At 41.7% G+C, this 21,695-nt stretch overlaps 1 protein-coding gene across 1 annotated transcript; it reads left to right on the top strand.

The window, feature by feature from the left end:
* Positions 1-3,535: 3,535 nt before the first annotated feature.
* PHLPP2 (PH domain and leucine rich repeat protein phosphatase 2) lies at positions 3,536-21,231 on the top strand. Its single transcript, XM_075281987.1, has 19 exons — positions 3,536-3,665; positions 5,971-6,215; positions 7,516-7,649; positions 9,250-9,440; positions 10,735-10,860; positions 11,401-11,555; positions 11,649-11,795; positions 12,323-12,553; positions 12,645-12,844; positions 12,931-12,991; positions 13,244-13,339; positions 13,414-13,569; positions 13,722-13,922; positions 14,007-14,169; positions 14,371-14,501; positions 15,083-15,193; positions 15,280-15,474; positions 16,627-16,858; positions 17,287-21,231. The coding sequence occupies exons 1-19, from the start codon at positions 3,552-3,554 to the stop codon at positions 18,397-18,399; spliced, it is 4,002 nt and encodes a 1,333-aa protein (XP_075138088.1). The 5' UTR covers positions 3,536-3,551; the 3' UTR covers positions 18,400-21,231.
* The last annotated feature ends 464 nt before the right edge of the window (positions 21,232-21,695 follow it).

The raw sequence follows: 21,695 nt of genomic DNA, 5'->3' as shown, positions 1-21,695 counted from the left end.
TGACAGATTTTGAGCGGACACTACATGTCGGACACCGACGGTAGTGTGAACGCCCCCTTATATAATCTACTTTTCTGAGATGACTTTTGGGTTTTCCTTGCTTGTAATCTGTTAAAGGGGCTCTATCAGCAAAATTATGCTGTATGAGCCCCACTTATGCCTGAATAGCCTTTAAAATAATACCCTAAAAACGAATATGCAAATTAAACTTACCGTGGGCGGTTGAGCACTGTTCGACGTCATCTTGCTGTCACGCCTTCCTCTTCTTTCTTCTTCCAGCAATGCCCTCCTGACCTGGCTCTTCTCCGCCTTCATAATCTTCCAGCGGGTTGTGTTCAAATCCTGCGCGTGTGCGGTAGCACTCCTCTGGAGCGCTACTGTGCATGCGCCGGCGCCATTTTTGTTGTAGTTTTAAGTACTAGAGATGAGCGAGTACTTGCTCATCTCTATTAAGTACCCCTTAGAATTACGCGAGCATACTGCGCATGCGCAGTACGCTCGTGTACTTCTTAATTCCGGAAGAAAAGATCAAGCCGTGGAAGAGCGAGGACAGGAGGACGTCACTGGAAGAAGAAAGAAAAGGAAGGAGTGACAGCAACATGATGTCGGTCAGTGCAGGACCACCCACCGCGCATGGTAAGTATAATTTGAATAATCGTTTTTAGGGTATTTTAAAATGGGGGGGGGGGCTATTTTAAAGGCTATTCAGGCATATATGGGGCTCATACAGCATCATTTTGCTGATAGAGCCCCTTTAATAGAAAGAAAAACAAATTGAAAAAATTTGTAAAAAGTTAGTAATGATTCAATATATATACTTTTTTTCCAATTGAATTTAAAAAAAAAAAAAAGCTTTTTGATATTCTAATTTATTGAGATGCAATAGTATGTGTGTGTAATTTTATATATACCGTATTTTTCGGACTATAAGACGCACTTTTTTTCCCCAAAATTTTGGGGGAAAAGAAGGGTGCGTCTTATAGTCTGAATGTGCCTGCCCTGGCACCCGCCGTAATAGAGAGGCGAATGCCGGCAAGTGATAGACGCCGGGGCCTGAGACATCGCTGCGATCCTCTGCCCTGAATGAAGCCAGCAGCGGGAGGAGTGATGCTATTCCGCTCCTCCGTCCCCCCACTGCTGGCTTCATGCAGGGCAGAGGATCGTAGCGATGTCTCAGGCCCCGGCGTCTATCACTTGCCGGCATTCGCCTCTCTAGTACAGCGGATGCCGGGTCTGCAGTCTGTCAGCGGCCTCTTCTCCCCCGGGGCCGGTCCCCACCAGCCCCGTACCTGTAGAGTTGCAGGCCGGCTCCTGCGCGGCGATATCGCAGGAGCCAACCTGTTCGGGTGACAGCCGGGAGCCTAATGAGGCTCCCCGGCCTGTCACGGCTATATTAGTATTGCGGCTGGTCTATGGCCAGCCGTAATACTAATAGACAGAATGTCCCATAGACGGCAATACACTTGTATTGCCGTCTATGGGACTTGCGATCAAGTGACCGCAGGTTCAAGCCCCCGGGGGGGAATAAAATAGTAAAAAAAAAAAAAAAAAAAAACCTTTAAAAATATATAATAAAAATATGAAAAATAAAAGTTCTAAATCACCTCCTGTCCCTAGAATATATATATAAAAGTAGAAAATCATATATAATAAACCACCGGGTTTTTTTTTTTCAATACAAGGTGATCTAAGCAATAGATATTCCTCAAAATGGTATAACTAAAAAGTACTTCTGGCCCCGCAAAAAAACCCACTCTATACATCCCCGTACAGCTGCAGGGTCACCTGTCAATGTGGTCTTGCAGCTGTTGCAAAACTACAACTCCCATATATTAAATATTTTACCATTTTTTGCTTCAAATTTTTTTTCCCCTATTTTCCTCCTCTAAAACCTAGGTGCGTCTTATAGTCCGAAAAATACGGTATGTACTTTTTGCTAGTTCAACTTCTGCCTTTGCCTTGTACATTGCATGATTTCAGTCTAATAGAATTAGAAAATCCAGGCTTTTGTGAGGTCTTGACAGACTACAACATTCTGACTTGCCCCCACGCAGTCCAGGCATGTTAGGACTTGTATATTCCTCTTAGGTGTAGGTAAATGAGTCAAATTAGTTGAGTCGCAGATTCACAGTACTTACTAGCACAATGGTCTCTGTTGTAAAACTTCAATTTCCATTATGGTCTGTAAGAATATGCAGGACATTTGCAGTTGGTTGCAGACCACTATATATTTGATTTCGGTGGTCTACAACTCCCAGTATGGTGCCTCCGGATTGTGTATAGCACAGAACTGCAATAGAATATAGAAATGTTGAGCCGTAGTCTAAGGCCCGGTTCACATCTGTGTTTGGAGATTCCGTTCCCCACTCCCCATGAGAAGAGCGCTGCAAGCCGCACTTTTCTCTCCGCTTTTTTCTGCATTATAGTCTATGAAGTCCGTGGGTTTCCTAAGGTAACTGCTTTTTTTTATGTGGATTAGGTTTCTGTTTGGGGGGGTTCCAACGGAAACCCGAACGCAGATGTAAACCTAGCCGAAGAGACCCATTTAGAAAGCTGTTAAGGCTAAGGCCCCAGAATGCAAAAAAATATGCTTTTGTTGCAACTTTTTAAAATAATTTTTTAAACCAGAGCCAGGAATGGATTGAGCAGAATGGAGAAGTCTCAGATTTTCGTATATTTCCCATTCCTTTTGTAGCCATGCCTGGGTTATAAAAATAAAAAAAAAATGCAGAAAAAGCTGCAACTCTAGAACCAGTTTTTCCACAATGTGTGACCTCAGCCTAAAGGTTGGTTTCAAACTGTTACATAGGAAGCATTTTAGTTGTCAGGTACCACAACCATGTGCTTTGTCAGTGTACTTCATTTATAACAGCACACTGACCCATTATTTCCTATGGCCCAATACGTACAGTGCCATAGGCCTGGGGCAAAACTGAGTACAAGTCAGGTGGCTGTCCATATGCGACGTGCAGTCTGTGGCGGGCACAAGGGCACACAGATATTTATGTACAGTTCTGCCAGGGGGAGGGAGAGAGATGGATCATCAATATCCAACTTATAGGCTCAGGACTACTCCTTTTAATGGTCAGCCCTTCACCAGTTCCGTTTTTCAGATGCAGTTTTTGATCTACACCTGGTTTAGGCTTCGGAAAACCTGAACGTGTAAACGCAGCCTAATCTATATATTCAGTTTTACTATTGGTGTAATGATTAACCGACCCACTATAAAGCAGGAGCGATCAGAGGACATGTGCCGTGCCAGCCTACCCTGACACAGTTCACGTCGCACCTCTCACGTCATGACAAGGTACAGGCAGCATGTACTATGCCAGCAGTTAAGATGGCGCTGGTGGGCGGCTTAATTTGCGGAAAATAGTATACGCAAAATAGTATACGCAAGGTGGGCGAGGTTATTTTATTGGATTGGCAGCGCAAGTGTCAGCCTGGACGTGATTGGCTGAGAGAAGCTTACTGTCATTCGACTAGGGGGCGAAGACGCCACGGATTGGCTGGACGCCTGTTGGCTGTCAGTCGTTCTGCAAGCCGTGGAAATGGACGGCCAGACACCGGGTCCGCTCGTAGGACCCAACGGGGAAGGAGGGCCCGGGCCTGAACCCAACCGGCCCATTACTAGTACACGGGGAGCAGCAGTTCGAGTGCTGAAGGTGGGCGTCTGTCATATGGTGCTGATCGATTGCATGAACTATATGATGGAGAGCAGTGGCGTGGTGACATAGAATAGCAATAGCTTGTACTCAGTGATCCCCCTAGCTCTACAGCGCCCCCCTACTGTAATAGACTTGTATTGTAGTCTGTAGGTACCTGTATTATGCTGGATAACTGTACAGTATGTGCTCCAGGTATTTAGTGTATATACCGGTGTTTCCTCTACAGACCTCCATATGTATACAGGTGTCTCCTCTATAGACCTCCATGTGTATACAGGTGCCTCCTCTATAGACCTCCGTATGTATACAGGTGCCTCCTCTATAGACCTCCATATGTATACAGGTGCCTCCTCTATAGATCTCCATATGTATACAGGTGTCTCCTCTATAGACCTCCATGTATATGTAGTTGCCGCATTTATAGACCTCCATGTGTATATTGTGTATGCAGGTGTCTCCTCTATAGACCTCCATGTGTATATATAGGTGCCTCATTTATAGATTTGCAGGTATATAGTGTATATATAGGTGCCTCATCTATAGACCTCTGTGTATATTGTGTATGCAGGTGTCTCCTCTATAGACCTCATGTATATATTGTATATTCAGGTGCCTCTCCTTCCTTAGACCTCAATAATGTATCACATTAGCTTTTTATTTCCCTATACAGTAGATATGTCATGTATTATTCATACCTGTATCCAGGTGTAGTTATTATTAGGGGCATACATTGATGCCAATTACATCTTTATCCTTTACTTTACTGTGTTGTCTTAATCCCTTCTACATGTTAATCTTTAATAAAGCTATAGTGCTTCTCTTTGTATTCTGTATATGTACTGCAGTTTCCTATTACTGTATACTGCTATTATCTGAATGACGTTTACAGGAATAATTATTCTTAAACGGAATAGAGATCACCATTTATTCTTGCTGTCAGAAGCCACTGCCTGTTATAAAATGGTCATTACCTGCTATCAAGATGACTGGAAGTAACCCTAATCCGACATTGCTAAAGACTATAACTACTATAATACTGCCCCTATGGACAAGAATCAATGTACTGTGTAATACTGCACCTATGTACAATAATATGGCTAATATAATTCTGCCCAATTGACAACTGATACCATAATGCTCCTTATGGACAGTAATAAATCTACTATATTACTGCTCCTTATGGATATGAATATAACTACAATATTCTTGTCCATAAGCAGTAGTATTATAACTGCTATAATACTACATTTTTTACCACTTCTTAAAATGGGGTGTGCTATGCTCCCAAGGGTTGATGTAACCAGAAAATTTTCATGGCACACACTGCATGTCGTACTTTTGGTTTATCTTACTTAAATGTTGGCAAATAGTGGCATAACTAGTATAATACTGCCCCCTATGTACAAGTCTAGTTTAATATTGGCCGATATAGCCAAGAACATAACTGCTATAATAGTGTCATTGTGTACAAGAATATCACTATTACAATATTGCCTCCTCAGGGCAAGAATATAGTTAAAAAAAACTATAGTCTATAATGGACAAGGGTATAGCTAGTAGACAAGAATAAAACTACTATAATACTGCCTCCTTTGGGAAATAATATAGCTACTATAAATCTGCCTTCTATGGACAAGATGATGGATATTACAGTCCTGCCCCATTTGACAGGAATATAGCAGATATAATACTGCTCCTTATATACATGAATATAACTTCTATAATATTGCCATTCCCATGTGCAAGTATGTAAACTGCTATTATACTACCTCCTATGTACACAAATACAATTACTATAGTATTGTCCTTTTATGTCCAAGAATATACTGTGAGTGCTACATTATGGTCCTTATGAACAGAACATGAATATATCTACTATAATACTCCCCTCCCTTCCCACGGACAAGAATATCATTACTAAAATACTGCCTCCTATGGACAGGAGTATATCTACTGTAACACTGCTCATTTGCACCAGAACATCAGTACTTTAGAATGAGGGGATACATCACAGGTCATTCCATAGCCGCAATAACTAATTTTTTTTGTAAAATATTTTTTCACCCTGAATCCCAAGCAGAAGTTTTTGTATTTAAAACAAGTATGTGTAGTGTACAGAGGCAGTCTTATAGCAAATAATATTGTGTGCAGAGCAGCCAGCAGGGGGAGCTCTCAGAGGAGCAGTAAGCGCACATTATGCCATGCTGTATGTATATTTATCTTCTGCATTACTTCAAGGGGTAGCTTTGCTTTAATCACTTTTTTTTCTCTGTTTTTCGTTTGTTTTTGTTTTTTTAAACAGAGAAACATGAAACGTAGTGGGAGTAAAAATTGCTTGAGCCAGAGGTGCTGTTTGGGATCACGAGAAAAAGACTGGCTGAGGGAAGACCCCAACAGGGGATGTGTTTATGTCTATGGAACAGACCACACGTCCTCCATTTCTGATCTCCATGTGGTCCTCTGCACTGTGGACACTACTGTCGCAGAGATCCTGCTTAGTGAAGGGACAGAGAACCTATATGTACAGCTCAATGGAGACCTGATCAGGTAATAAGACTGTTTACTATTGGTGCCGGGTTTGTCTAAAGTGATCATACATGCCGAAAAAAAATCCATGTGTATCTTTTACTGTGGAACTTGCAGTAGAATCTGCGGCTCTGGTTTCTTTCTAGGTTTGCTGTTTTTACTGTTATAGGGGGTGCACACTGTTTAGCCCCATTAAATGGCTCTATGTTTGGGGCCAACCACCATACTTTGATGGCTCAAATCGCAGCAACGGAAAAAAAATTGTGCAACTGGTATGGTTTCCCATTGAAAATCAGGGGGCGTTATCTTGGGCTTCTTTCGAAGCAGTTTTTGCATGCAAAATTCTCCAAAATCAGTATCAAAGAAACTGTGTGATCATTCCTCCCCCATTAAGCCAATGCAAACTAGTGTCTATCAACATGTTTCTCTTTGATCGACACTTCTCAAGATCTGTCTCTCTAATACAGCCTTTAGTCTTCAAAAAAACCTAAACGTCTGATTTAGTCCTAACTCTTAATGACTATACCCTTAGTATCTTCAGGCTATGCCTCTGTCCATATGTGAGCTATTGGGATTGTCCTACAGCCTGAGTAAGATCTAGTGATGGCTTAAGGACTCTCTTAGTATCTCATATACTTGGCACAGGACTGTGACCATTAATATTGCCCTGTGCAAATATTGTAAGACTCGGCTCATTTGTCTTGTGATTATGTTGCACTTAGATAAATCTGTTTATTCATTAGATTGACTTGCTGGACAGAGGTTCATTATGCAATGACAGGCAAGGGGCAGGGTGGGAAGAATGCTTTAGCTGTTCAGTTGCATTTCTCTTTTGGAGTATGTAAAGAACATCTTCTTTCGCCTTCCTGATGTTCCTCCCTGTCCAGCCCCTGTGCTTTACACTGCAATTCTGCTCATCTAGGTTAACTACTGTGTATGGATATCATGATATGAATTGAGTCAGCGCAAAGGCAGAATTCTACATTATAAGGATAATACGCTACAAGTGAGAAGGATGTGATTAGCGTTACTGTGTACATGTATACATGCTTGTCCAAAGATAAACTGGTAGTTCTTGTGTTAGCGATCCAACAGGACTTCCCGTCAGTCTAGTCAGTGCAGAACACTACTATCACATCCCCCCATATGAAACAGCTGATAACAGAGAACAAAAGATTGCATTCATCTGCACATATAATGAACTATATTTAGGTTTAGTGCCTTTGGCTTTTCATCATGTGTCCAAGATGTAATCTTCATCATGTATACTATACTCTGCAGTATATCATGTGACGTTGTCTTATGTGGCTTTGTTTTTCAGGAGGTTAGAACCTCAAGAGCGACCTCTCCACATGATATACAAGTACTTGTATGATCTGGGATTTCGAGACCCTATTCGGATCCAGGAGGAGGCTGCCCACTCTGATCTTAGCTGCATGATTCGGTTTTATAATGGTAGGTTGGTTAAACCTCTTTTGTAAACCCCCTACTCCATTAAGTGGGATGGGTCCCCTGTCTGGGAGCTCCTTCTCTAGAAACAGAAATGTGGTTCTTTTTCTAGACTCCTGGTGCAGTAAACTGATAGCCCTACTATGAATTACTGGACTTATGGCCACCATTACAGTTGCCTTAAGGGTTGTCATTTCTCTTTCCAGGCTCCTGAATTGTTCCTCTGCTCTTTCCATTAAAAGAGGTTGTCTTGTCACAAATCATTTTTTCATATTGTTGACCTATCACAGGATTGGTCATAAATATGTGATGTTTGGGGATCTGACACCGAAACCCTGCACAGATTATCTCTTTTGGCAGAGTCTGGGCACTGAAAGCTACAGCATTAAAAGTAGTGCGAATGCAGGCTCTTGTATTAAAGTAATAGAATTGGCGCTGCACTTCCACAGAACAGCCACTATCCAGTGAACGGGGCTGCAGTGCACCTCCTTTTCTTTGAATAGGAGAGCTTGCAAATGATTCCCATCCATACCTATATCTACTAGAGCCCAGACGTCGCTGGGGCATCTCATCTGTGTGGGGTCCAGGTATCAGACCACCACAGATCACATACTCATGGTCTTTCCTGTGGATCCTTTAACATCACTTTTGCTAGTCTTATTGCTGACGGTTGAAGAACATGCAGCTCTTTTGACCATAAGCTCTCAACATTACTGTCCTTATGACCGGGGGCAGATGGAGAAACAATGCAGCAGTTCAGGTTTATGAACTTTTTTTTTTAAGTAGGTACAAGTTTGAAGTGCGGTTCCTATGCCCCTCTCACTCTATTGGAAATCTCAAATGATATGGATTGTCTGTTTTATGCACATTTTCAACAGCCTATAAATTGTTGGCATTATATCAATTCTGAAGATTTTCTGGGCTGCTGGATTGTCACACACTGGTGCATTTCACTGTATTATAGGAGAATCCATTTCCGAAGGAATGTTGTATAGATTAGAGCTAACTAATGCTAAAACTGGGATTTTGACCACAAATTATATTCTGACAAGATTTTCATAAGTTTAGATTAAAAAAAGAATGTGTTAAGAAATAATGGGACAATATAAAATCAGGCAATGTCCTGAAACTGTGACCATTCCACTGCTGCTGCTTTATAGATCTCTTATAGAAGAAGAAGAATTAGAAGCATCAGGTCTGAGGGCACTTAAAGGACATTGCGGAGTTAATATATGGGAGTCCTCCTTCAGTTATCTAAACCAGAGAGTGGCTTCATGGAGCATATCTGTGGAGGATCCATGGAGCATGACAGCCTATTGATTTTAATTGGTACCATGCCATACTTCATTTCTCCTGTGGTGGCGCTGCATAGGCACTGCTTGGGGCTAACTGCTAGGGGACAAGTCCATGATATTTGTAAAAGATATACTGTATCAAATAGGAGGAACTAGCAAGAAGGTGTTATCTCCATGTGCCTTGTTATGGTGATATTTATAATGCATCGTTGTAATATTGGGAAGGGGAGGGGGGTTAAGGACTCAAATTCTACCCTCTTGATACCTGAACTACAGACTAAAATTTATTGATGGAAGATTTTCTATTTCAGAGAAACCAAGCTCTTTGGAGCAGCTGGATCGGATTCTGCTGTCGGGGGTTTATAATGTACGTAAGGGCAAAACCCAGCTGCACAAGTGGGCAGAGAGGATGGTGGTTCTTTGTGGCACCTGCTTAATCGTATCATCGGTGAAGGATTGTCAGGCAGGGAAAATGCACATTCTGTCCCTTGTGGGAGGCAAGGTGAGGCACCTGAATCTTCGTGGCTTCTCTGATGTTTGGATTGCTGAGCTTGCAACACTCTTTATGATGTAGTCACCTCTGTACACATTGCTGAGGAGACAGTAAAATGATGGAACAGGGAAACATTACGTGTCTCATGCAGTGTCATTTTCACAATCTACTTTGCATAAGGGTTTATAAATGCAGATATCAACTTGAATGTGAATGCCAGCCAACCGCAGGCGCACTTATTTCACCTTCTATACATAGTAGCTTTCATGAGTACCGTTCTTATAACTATCCTATTCTGAATTGTATAGACCTCAGAATTTTAGGGCCCCTATCATACAGAATATTTATTTCTATCCTAGCACAAAGGCTAAACACGTGGCAGTCCTGTGTGCAAATACGTGTGCTGTCTTGAGGCTTCAGAGTAATCGTAGAAATTGTAGTCCTCTGCAGTTGGCAGCGACATACCCGACTTACAAAAAGTGCTGTAGGTAAATTCAACAGCATAGAACAAATACATTCTTTTAATATTTTAGTTTTTTTGGATTTTTCAAACAGTAATTTTACAGTTCTCACTGCATCTAGCAGAGTAGGAAGCCACAGCATCTCAGGTGCTTGTGGGCCATGAGGGAGGGGAGATGCTATTTTGACAAAAGGCAGATCGGGAGTTTTTTTTTTTTTCCATAAGTGAGCCAATATCAATGGATTCCAGAGGTTTTCTGAGAGACATTTGTCCTAACAATCCTACATTGTTTTGCTCTATACACACCCCACTCCCTCAAGTCTGTTGTCTTGGAGTAACCTTTGATTCTGCCCTGTCCGTTAAACCATACATCCAAACCCTCAACATCTCCTGCCACCTCCAACTCCGAAACATTCTTCATACCCGAGACTGCAACAACGCTGGTCCACACACTCCCTGTCTCCTACGTAGACTATTGCAACTTCCTTCTTTGTGGCCTACCAGCAAATCCTCTCGCTACCCTCCAGCCCACCTTCAACTCTGCTGCTAGCTTAATCCACCTCTCCCCCTGTTTTTCATCATCCTTTTCCCTTTAACCAATAACCTTGCTACCACTACATCGTCATTTAAACAACTTGCATCCTTGTCTCATCTCCCCTTAGATTGTAAGCACTTGTGGACAGGGTCCTCTGTTCCTCTACGCCAGCTGGTCAATAAGTTAGTCTATTGTACTTGTTCTTGTAGCATTTATGTAAACCCTCTTCAAAAGGAATTTATGGCAATCAGAAGATCGTCCTGTGGTCAGATCTATTATTAGTATCATTTTTTTGTCTTCATTTGCAGATAGAGGAGGTAAAGCGGAGGCCACACTGCCTGGCTTTTTGCTCTGCTGAAGCACAAGCTCCCACCTACCATGTCAGCTTTGATTCTGCAGCAGAGTATCAGAGATGGCTCCGCCAGGCAACCAAAGTAAGCAGATAACAAAGCTCTTTACACCAATGTTAAGCTTTGTACATACAGTGCACTTTTTAGATACAATTTTAGGTCTTATTCGCAATTGCAGTTTTGACTACCCTTGGGTACGAAAAGAGGCGAGGAACTCGTAATTACTGACATGAAGCTAGAGACTGTTTTATAGTGTAAAGCTGCATTCTCACTTCTACAGAGTTAATCTATAATTTCCCAACTTAAAGGGGTTTAAATGAATGATTTATCCTTGGATTAGGTCATTAATTTAAGATTGGTGGGGGAATGACACCGTGATCCCACACTGATCAGCTCAGAATACTGAGCCTGTAGCAGACTGCTCCATACACTATGCAGTGGCGAGCCATGTTCGGCTACCATTTACATTGCTATTGAGCTACAGTAGCACATCCAGTGCTGAGCAGGTGTCACATCCCACAGATCTCAAATGAATGATCTTATCCTAAGGACAGTGCTTGTACACATACCTCAAGTCGACAGCGTAGAATTCTTGTCTGCTAACTTAATACTATTTGATTATAGGTTGTATCTCAAAGACTGAGCACTGTAGATCTCTCGTGTCAAAGCCTGGAGGAGATTCCCGAGCACCTGTTTTACTGTCAAGACATCATCAACCTTAATCTCCGTCACAACTTCCTTCAGCTGCGCAGCGCCGCCGGAGTGACCAGTCTATGCAGGTTGGTCCAGGTTTCCTCTTGACAAGAGACACGAATGTAGGTGGTCTAGTCATTGAAATAATTGAACTCTGTCCTGTTTTTCCTGTCCTAAAGGTTTTTACAGCTGAAAGTTCTGAACCTGTCACAAAACAAGCTGGGAGAGTTCCCCCTCCAGTTATGTGATATCACTACTCTTACAGAGCTGAACTTGTCATGTAATGGACTTACATACCTACCATCCCAAGTTGGACAAATGCTCAGGTCAGCTATAATGTTATAAGCAATAATGAAGACCCTGCAGTTGTGGGACAACACCCTCACTATGTCCTAGTGTGTAGGCTTAGGACACCGATATTTGAGTCTTGCTTTCAGTGTCAGAACGACAGATTGAATTTGAATGGATGTCATGTGCAGGCACTTACCTTCATTGTGACCCTACTCTCTACCCCCATTGCCAATCTTGAAACTCCATCTATTAATACTTTTGAGATAATATTTCTAAATCCATATTAACAATCATTATATTCCCAACCGCTTGAGAACGCTTGATGGCAAAACTTGTGTTCCTGATCTGATACATGGCACTGAAGTCTTACATATATAAAATGCCTTTTCTTTCCCACTTGGGTTATATTTATTTTTGGCTTTCATTTTGTAAAATGGCTTCTGTTATTTGGTTTCATAATGTGGTATTTGATATAAAACCTATCTTACGTAGCCATAATCCTTTACAATTGCAGATAAGTAATATCTAATTTGTCCTGTGCATTCTTTCTGCTTCCTTGCAGCCTGCAAACACTAAACCTCGATGGGAACTGCCTGACTTCATTACCAGAGGAGCTTGGATGTCTGCAGCAGCTCTCCAGCCTGGGTCTCTCCTTCAACAATCTTAGTAGTATACCCCCTGTGTTTGAGAAACTTTGCTCAGTGGACAAATTGTACATGGCTGGAAACTGTATGGAGACTTTAAGTCTTCAGACTTTAGTTAACATGCCGCACTTGAAGTCTATAGACTTGAGGTGAGTTCTTGAAGTCATGACGTTAGGTTTTATTGACTGACAGGCCTTGGAGTCTCGCACAATACAGACTAAAATCCTTCCTCCACCACAGGATGAATAATCTTACACAAGTCATCGGTACTTTGGAGGGAATTGACAATATCACTCAGTTTGATGTACGAGATAACCTGCTGACTTCCTTGGACCTCCGATGCTTGGGAAACCTAGAGCAACTGCACTGCAAACACAACCAGCTGAAGGAACTGACTTTATGCGGCTTCTCCCTGAGAGCAGTTTATGCCGCTTCAAACCGTATGTTCCTTCCCCCAAATTCACCTCTACTGTGTTTGCTGGCTACTGCTCATTTTACATTGTATTATTGTGGTTCTTTTTTATAGAGTTGACTTTGGTGAATGTATACCTGGCTCCTACTCAGCTGGTCTCTTTAGATTTGTCCAGGTAAGTCTATGGGTATACTATGTCTGGCATGGGCACGGCTCTGTTGGCAGCACCTCAACGTGGGGGCAGCAGTTCCAATGCAATAATGGTGACATCTGAATAACCTTGTTGACAGTTGTGGTATTGTGATTGCATGAGTTTTCCTCCTGATCTCCAAACCATACAGATAGTTGAATACATTTCTGTACAGACCTGAAGAATATCCTCACTTTGTTAGACTTAATGAAAGCAAGTTATGTGTTATTTCTTAAGGAACTGTTTAACATCAATACCAGATTGGGTCTGTGAAGCGAAGAAGCTGGAAGCTCTAGATATCAGTGGGAACCTATTGACAGACGTACCATTAAGGTAATTGTGGGAATGAACCGTATTGCAGATTACAGTTGGAGTTCCTGTTACTAAATATGTGTCTATTGCTATAGACTAATGGAGTGTTCCAAGCTACGAAGCCTGGTTATCGGATTTAATCAGTTGAGAAACATGCCATGCCCTTCCACTTCCATCTCTCTGGAAACTCTGGATGTCCAGCACAACCTACTGAGACACCTTCCTGACTACTTCTTTTCTGTAGCTTCAAAGTGAGTGGTCACTGTTTTAACTAGTATTAAACAAAACATGAGCTGCATTACCACATGCAACCTGTAGACAGTTGTGACGCTGTTTTATAATCCATTGTATTCTAATCCTGTCTAATTCCTTTAATGCTATACTGCCTATTGTGTTTCTTCAGTCTCAGGTTTCTTAATGCATCTGCAAATGCACTGGAATCGCTGCCATCGATGTGTAGTGGAGAGGAGGGAGGAACTAGGCTGCAAGTACTGTACTTGAGCAACAACAAACTGACTGATCAGTACGTCCCATTCTTGACTATACATCCAAACCTCAGGATCCTGCATATGGCTTATAACCAATTGGAAAGCTTCCCAGCCAGGTAAGATTAGTCATAGAAGCTGATCATAGCGGCCATATAAATTCTTGACTAGTAAGTAAGTTCACTTGGACTCTTGTCTTGCAGCAAACTGAACAAACTGGAACTTTTGGAGGAGCTGAACCTGAGTGGAAATCGGCTGAAGTCCATCCCTAGCACTGTATCCAACCTCAAACATCTGCACACCCTCATTTCTCACTCCAATTGCATCAGCGTGTTTCCTGAGATTTTCCATCTGCCACATATTCAGGTCTCATCCCCCACCTAAAACCTACACATTCAGACCTATCCCAACTCTCCGTTTCTAGCTCTGATCCCCTATTATCTTTCCTCTTCCCCCTCTCTTACCCCTACAGGCTGTGCTACAGCTGTAGAGTTGTGTACATGGTGTCATCTCATTGTCACTGACTCGGCCTTTGGCATGAGATGTTGCTGCTCTTTGTTCCTGCAGCTGGTTGACTTGAGCTGTAACCGTCTGATGGAAATCCCGGCGCCTGATACCCTGCCACCTACCCTGCAAGAGCTGGACCTAAAAGGGAATAGTGACCTGGTTCTGGATCACCAGCTCCATGACATCTTCAGGTATTGTTGGAAGTCCGTTATTTACACTGCAATGACTTTATTAGTGTCTTACAGTTTGCACCATCTTGAATTAAGGACATCATAGAGTTTGCATGTAAGTTCTCTACCAGAGAAAGGTCACTGTCTCAGTAGTGCCACCTCTTAAGGATAACTACCCTTTCAGTAACCAGCCTTGGAACATGACTAGAGATATTGGCCAAGCCATAGACTGCTGATTTGGTAAACTTGCCCGTTGTCATCTTAGAGGAAAGAATCACCAATGACGAAACAAAATCTCCATGTACCTGTATCGCACATGGCTAGGGACTGCTATGTATGGACATTGATGCAGTTACACCATGTCAACACTACCCCTGAAATAAAGAACCTTGTTGTCTTCAGACTCTCTGTGGTGCAGACTCAGGCTTTGCTAATACTAAAATCATGTATTAACTTAGAATAGGAGTTAGAAAAACCACTTTTAATAACTATGTGCCAAAAAATGTGAATCTACCAAATAAGCTGCTATTTACATATTTGGAGGATAACCTGCAGTAGTCCCAAATATGTGTATCTTTAATCCTGCTTTCATCTTCCTATAGTCACATCCCCATTCTGAAAATCGACAACAAGCCGCTGCCTAATGCCGAGATGACAGTACCATCCATTCCCTGGAATCATGGCTTAGCTGAAATGTCTGGGCAGAGGAACAAGTGAGTATTGTACTCAGCCATGATTGTTGGACATCACTGGAACAGCTGCAGTCATATATTTTTACCTCTTTCTGCTCCGTCTACAGGCTCTGTGTATCTTCATTGGCGGTCAGTGACTTTGCGGAAGGAGGGGAGGCTCTTTACGGCATGTTTGATGGGGACAAAAACGAGGAAGTGCCACGTCTGCTGCAGTGCACCATGGGAGATGTGCTCCTTGAAGAAGTGCAACAGTCAAACTGCGATAGGACGTTTATGTGCCATACATTCCTAGTGTCTCACAGGTCTTTGTCTTCTGTATTATCACATAACTAATACACAATGGTGGTATTTGGTCCGTTTTCCTCTTTGCCGTACGTTTCATTCTATGTACAGGAGTAGATGATCACCCAGGAGAGACACATATGCTAAAGACTGTCTGTGCTTCGTGTGATGGACGAAAAAAGAGCCAAATAACCCCACAAAAAAGAAAATAGTATGATATATACATTCCATGATATTGAAATTGCAAAACCAGGAAGGTGTAAGGTTATGTAAATGGAGGAAGTAGCAGGTGTCTCTATTCAGCAATATATTGGGATATTGCCAGACTGCATATTGCTCATACTACTGTGAGCAGCCTGTGTGGCCTAAATGTGCTGCCATGGCCTGCAGTGTCTCCCATTGAGCACATTGGAGATATCAATGGCAAAGGTATTGGCCAGCTGTCAATATTGATGAGTTATGTGCTTTAGTGCATTCACTGTGGCCTAACAACCACTAATAACCCTATTGATGGCATGGATTTCTGCACATGTATTCCATACTCCATATTGAGCAATTTGAGATGTTTACATATCATTAACATGTCTGTCAGTCCTGTGATGTCCATAATTCCAAGATTTTTCCTTCTGGATGTTGCAATTGCATCTATATAATATGCAATCAAGAGACAGATCAGTATAGAAATGGAAATGTGACGGGTAGATAAATTTTAGTTTATAAGCAACAGAGCAATAGTGTTATTAATAACTTTTTGTTAAAGGGAGTCACCAGAACCCAGCATATCAACCCAGGATATATATATATATATATATATATATATATATATATATATATATATATATATATATATATATATATATATATATATATATATATATATATATAATATGTGTGTGTGTGTTAGGGTCATCTGAATCGAACAGCTTTTTTTTTCTGTTGCCATTGCTCCAAAGTGGTAGGCAGCAGCAGTCTCATTTCTCCAAAGGGCTGATTTTCATATTGACAAAAACAGTGATATCTAGCCATCAAAGATGCCGATTCACAAGGTGAAAACACAGTTTAGAGTAACCCGAATCAAACTGTGTGCGTGGCTGGGTTCTGGTGACAGACTCCCATTAGCCTCTAATGACCTTGTGGATATTTAGTTTTCTGTCTGTTATTTCTTCCGTTAGGAAGCTGGGGACTGCAGGTCAGAAACTCGGTTCTTCCGCCCTCCTGTGTTACATGGGACACACTGCACCTGAGCACAGCAACAACATCTCATTGACGGTAGCTAACGTTGGAACTTGTAAGGCCGTGTTGTGTCGGAATGGACAGCCACTAGTTTTATCCCGCATGTTTAGCATTGAGCACTGCCGGGAAGATCTTCTCAGGATCAAGGAGCAGAATGCAATTATCACAGAAGTAAGTACTGCTTTATTTATATTTAAATATTATTATATTCATTATTACTATTTGTTATACTATTATTATAATAACATTTTATTTATATAGTACTACTACTTTGTTTTTCTTAAAGAGGTTGTCTCGGATAGTTTGAGAAAGGTCCTGCACTTCTGAAACGTTGCTATAGAATAAATCCTCACCTTTTTTTCATTTATTTTTGGAGTGCTGTTCATTTGCTGCATTATCTACATGTGATCATATGTGTGATCACTTGGAACTTGCACCCACTGACTGGATTAGGTTTTTTTCTGGTGCTGCTCTGTACAACTGTTTTTGCATATATGTATGTGTGTGTATATATATGTATATGTATATACTCTAAACTGCATATAAAGGATCTAGAGTGCCTTCTCTGTTAAATCTATACTGCCTTTTTTGTTTTGTAGGATAATAAAGTGAATGGTGTAACCTGTTGCACACGTATGCTTGGCTGTACATATCTACATCCATGGGTGCTTCCGGAACCTCATATCACAAAGTTATCACTTACTGTACAGGATGAGTTGTTGATTCTGGGGAACAAGGCATTATGGGAGTATGTGCCAGTAGCAGAAGCTGTAAAGACCATTCGTCACTTACCAGATCCACTTTCTGCTGCTAAGAAGTTGTGCACTTTAGCACAAAGCTATGGTTGCCAGGATAACGTTGGCGCCCTAGTAGTTTGTCTTAATATTGGTGAAGATACTTGCACTTGTGAAATGCATACACTGACTTTACCCAGTCCATCTGGTTTGACCTCCACACCTGCCACAAAGGAATCTCCAGACTCAGTGACTCCATCTTCCAGTAGTGGTATTGCCTCAGAGTTCAGCAGCGAGATGTCCGTATCTGAAGTAAGCAGTGAGGTTGGCTCCACAGCTTCTGATGAACACGCTGTTGCTGGAATAGATGGAAGCCTCATCCTCAGGCCAGAACGGAGATGCAGTCTCCATCCAGTTCCTTCAGCCAGCACTTTTCAAAGGCAACCATCATGTGCCACTTTCTCCAGCAACCAGTCAGAAAATGGTCTGGACAGTGATGATGACCTGCAAGCTGAGGGCCTCAATACTGGTAGCAGGGTGGAAGTAGAGGTGGATATTCACTGTAGCAGACAGCACTCTCCAGAACCTTCTGCACTGGGGATGTTCCAGGGACTTGAGGAAGATTGTGGTGGAATTTCAGTGCAGATCCTGCATCAAAACACTATCAATCACAACCCGACATCAAGCCAAGAGAAGGATGATTTGCCTTCTTCATCCTCCGGGCCTTCTCTGTATCGGAAGAAACACTCCAATGGGTCTGTTGTGCCACTGGAAGAAATCCTTAACCTCATTGAGGTTGCTTCTGAGGCTCCTAAGAAGAAAACTGGTTACTTTTCTGCACCTTCACAGCTGGAACCAGAGGATCACTTTGTAGTTCCCCCACATCTGGAAAACGAAGTTCGGCAGCAGTTAAATGACTTAGAATCTGGAGCCGAAGATAGAGCCAATGCCCTTGAAGAATTTGACACTGCTTTGTGACCTTCCAAAATGAAGAACTTAGGGGGTCACTTCAACTCCTGCTGTCAAAATTGCACATTTTACAACTCACTCCTTATATTCTGTAATGTGTGGCGGATGGATTTGCCAATCACAGCTTACCTCTGATACCCTCCTCCATTTAAAGCCAAATGGTTTTTTTTTTTTTTTTTTTTATTTATTAATGAATTTTCAATTCCTGGTTGTTGAGCCAATGAACAAATGTGAATTTATTCCAAATATTTATATTTTTTACCACTTGGTCCTAAAGAAGGTACGACTGCCCAGCTAGGGCTTGATTCAGTAGAGGTACTCTAACCACCTCAATTGCTTCAAGATATAGGGGGTTGAGGAGGGGGGTTGGTTACCCTTTGAGTGACTGATATAGATTTGTTAAAAGACTTTTGGGTAACCTTTTCAATACCTCTAAGTATACCGAGCAGGAAACCCATACTTGACGAGCCGTGATGCGGACAAAGCAGTCTTTCTGTCCTCTTGAAGCATTGGCCAACCAATGTCATTATCTTAATACCCTGTGGGTAATTGACATACCCAGAAGCTAATGCCCCAGACATGGAGTAGCTGATTTGCATAGTAATCTACAGAATTTTTAGAAATTGCAGCGATTGACTCTGCAGTCATTAATAAGCTTATAATGAAGGATATTTGTGGTAATGTTCCCATCATGGTGGTCGCTTTTCCTGAGCCATTCCTGATCAAAATCAAGCAGCTTTTGATACTTTAGCACTTTCAGATTGACCGGATTTGTCCGTACCTTGTAAAATGTCTTGGTACATCTGGTTCAGCAGAAACAACTTAAAGGAGTGCAGTCATTGTTTGTAGACCATGAACGAGGACTTGTACATTCCCATTAGATTCTTAACACTAAGTTTGATTATTTGATGAACAGCTGAGACACATTAACCTCCGTTATCTATGTAGAATTTGCATTGTTGGGGAAAGGGGTGTTATTTTTTTTTTTCTAGATATGGACTAAACGATTAAAGAATTCTACTGTAGGGTCTAGAACTCCTTCTGGGTAACGTCTCCCGAGGAGTCGCCCAGTTTTATGACAAGTGGACATGAGCCAATTTGTTTTTATATGCACTTTGAATCTGGGTCATAGTACCTGGAAGGAGGCAAAGACTCTGCCTGATGCAACAAGTAACTGTAGAGATCCCGTGGCCTGGACCACGTCTGATATTGCTAGATATCTGTCCAATTTGCACTAAATGCTTTATAAATTCCGCTGTGGGACACTGCATTGCTTTCCCTGGTCAGTGTCCTCATCACATCCAGCTTTACAGACAGACATTTGTAAATGAACCAACATGATCTATATACGACTAAGAACCTTGGCATGGATTGAGCAAGTCTCTACTTGGATTTCAATTTCCATGATTCTTTGCAAGCTCAGGGCTGTCCCTGATGTGAACAGAGTCCTCACTACTTTTATTGTCATTCCTTGTTTTATTATCAATGCCATGTTTCCACAAGAAATATCGCCAATAGGGAAAACAAAGTTGTTGTCTTTTTGTTTTGGTTTTTTTCAGCCACCGGGAAAGATGGGTTGAAATGCAAAAGGGAAAGGGGTTGCTTTGGCTGGTTGAATTAATGCTTTGTTACAGTAGTTGTGTCATTGAGGCATGAGTGATTTTCTACATTTACAGCTCTGACTTTACTAGAGTGTCAACTACCTGGACTTCTCTATATTCTGCCAAGGTATGTGGTCAGATATGAATGAGTATCAGACTTAAAGGTGTGACCTATTATTAGGACAGGCCATCAGTATTAGATCTGTGAGGGTCTGATACCTGGGACCCCCAAAGATCATCTGCTCCAAGACATTGACTCCCGTTCATGTTTATATGCCAGGAGTTGCACTGCTCAGTCGCTATATGATTTGTAGCAACAGCTTTTTAGGTACTGCAGCCCTGCCTCATTGAAGACTATGGGGCAGTACAGCAAGTGAGCAGCGCAAACACCGCCATGTAGACATTACCAGGAGCCACAATGTTCCAGAGCAGATGATCTGTGGGGTCCGAGCGTCAGCCCCTTGCAAATCTAGTATTGATGGCCTGTCCTAAGTATAGAATGTTTTAAGAAAGGGCAGTGTTGGAATAACCACATTGGCCTCTTCACTACTTACCAAACATATTACTGTACATGTAATAGTTGCCATGCTTGGTATTGTAGCTCAGTTCAATGTATTCAAATGCAACTGAGCTGCGAACAGGTAACTTGTAATATTCACACCACATCTCTATGAAACAAATGCAAATGCTCACTTTATACAGTAGATTGGCAAAGTGCTTGCTGTCCAATCCCTGCTAAATCTGATATTGATCTTAATTATAACAATACCAGAAACCCATTTAAGAAAATATGAAATTGAAGTTTCCCATACACCTTGCATAAAAAGGCGGCACTACAGTTGGTATGAAAAATAAAGTGTCGTACTCTATTCACCCAAGCTTGAAAAAATCTGTGGTATAAAGCTGAAATGTTGCATACAGATGAGTGAATAAAATACGCCACCTTATCTTTTGTATCAATTGGAGTGCTGCCTTTTTTGTTTACTTGAAGATGTCTTTGATCTGGAACCTGGGCGTGCACCCAACATCTAGTAGCAGTGCGGATGGTATTTTTGTTTTGCCCATACACTTTAGATGCCTGTTGGCCGAATTCTCCTTCAACTGACAGTCATTCCTCCCAACTCTTATATTTGCACAGCTTGGCCAAGCATGTCCTCCGAGAATAAAGTATCGGGTATGTTGTAATTTTTTCAATAGCATTTGCTGTCTGAGTCTAAACAGCCCCTAAGGGAGCCTTCACACGGAGTAAACGCGCGTGTATTTTTGCAAAATACACGTGTAAAAATAAGACTCCCGTTGACTTCAATGATCTTTTTTACACGTGTAAAAATACGCCTGTAAAATGTCATTGAAGTCAATGGGAGTCTTATTTTTACACGTGTATTTTGCAAAAATACACGCGCGTTTACTCTGTGTGAAGGCTCCCGTACACAATGAAATTGAAGGGTTCAGTCGACTAATATGTGTATCATCACCTCAATCTGTATTCTGCGCCCATGTTTATTTCAATTCAGTTGTGAGAAAGAGGCAGTGGACTTTGTCGCCATTTTAGTGTCCATTTTCTCCTTTGCAGCCACCCTCGACTTTTTATTTATTAAAAAAAAAAAAAAGGTAAGGAAACAAAAGAACTCATGGCATAAATACTTATCCTGTATTTCAGTACACTTATGTGACTGTGTACTAGCGTTCTTCCTTTGCTGTCAT

This window comes from Leptodactylus fuscus, chromosome 7, assembly GCF_031893055.1.
Source record: "Leptodactylus fuscus isolate aLepFus1 chromosome 7, aLepFus1.hap2, whole genome shotgun sequence".
Lineage (NCBI taxonomy): Eukaryota > Metazoa > Chordata > Amphibia > Anura > Leptodactylidae > Leptodactylus > Leptodactylus fuscus.
Note: the sequence above shows the minus strand (reverse complement) of the source record. Positions and strands in the feature narration are given on the sequence as shown.

Coding starts and splice junctions, on each gene's coding strand:
- PHLPP2 (XM_075281987.1), top strand. CDS start 3,552: ATGGACGGCCAGACACCGGGTCCGCTCGTAGGACCCAACGGGGAAGGA. Junction 12,992..13,243: donor GTCTCTTTAGATTTGTCCAG/GTAAGTCTATGG, acceptor TTATTTCTTAAG/GAACTGTTTAACATCAATAC. Junction 14,170..14,370: donor TCCATCTGCCACATATTCAG/GTCTCATCCCCC, acceptor TTGTTCCTGCAG/CTGGTTGACTTGAGCTGTAA.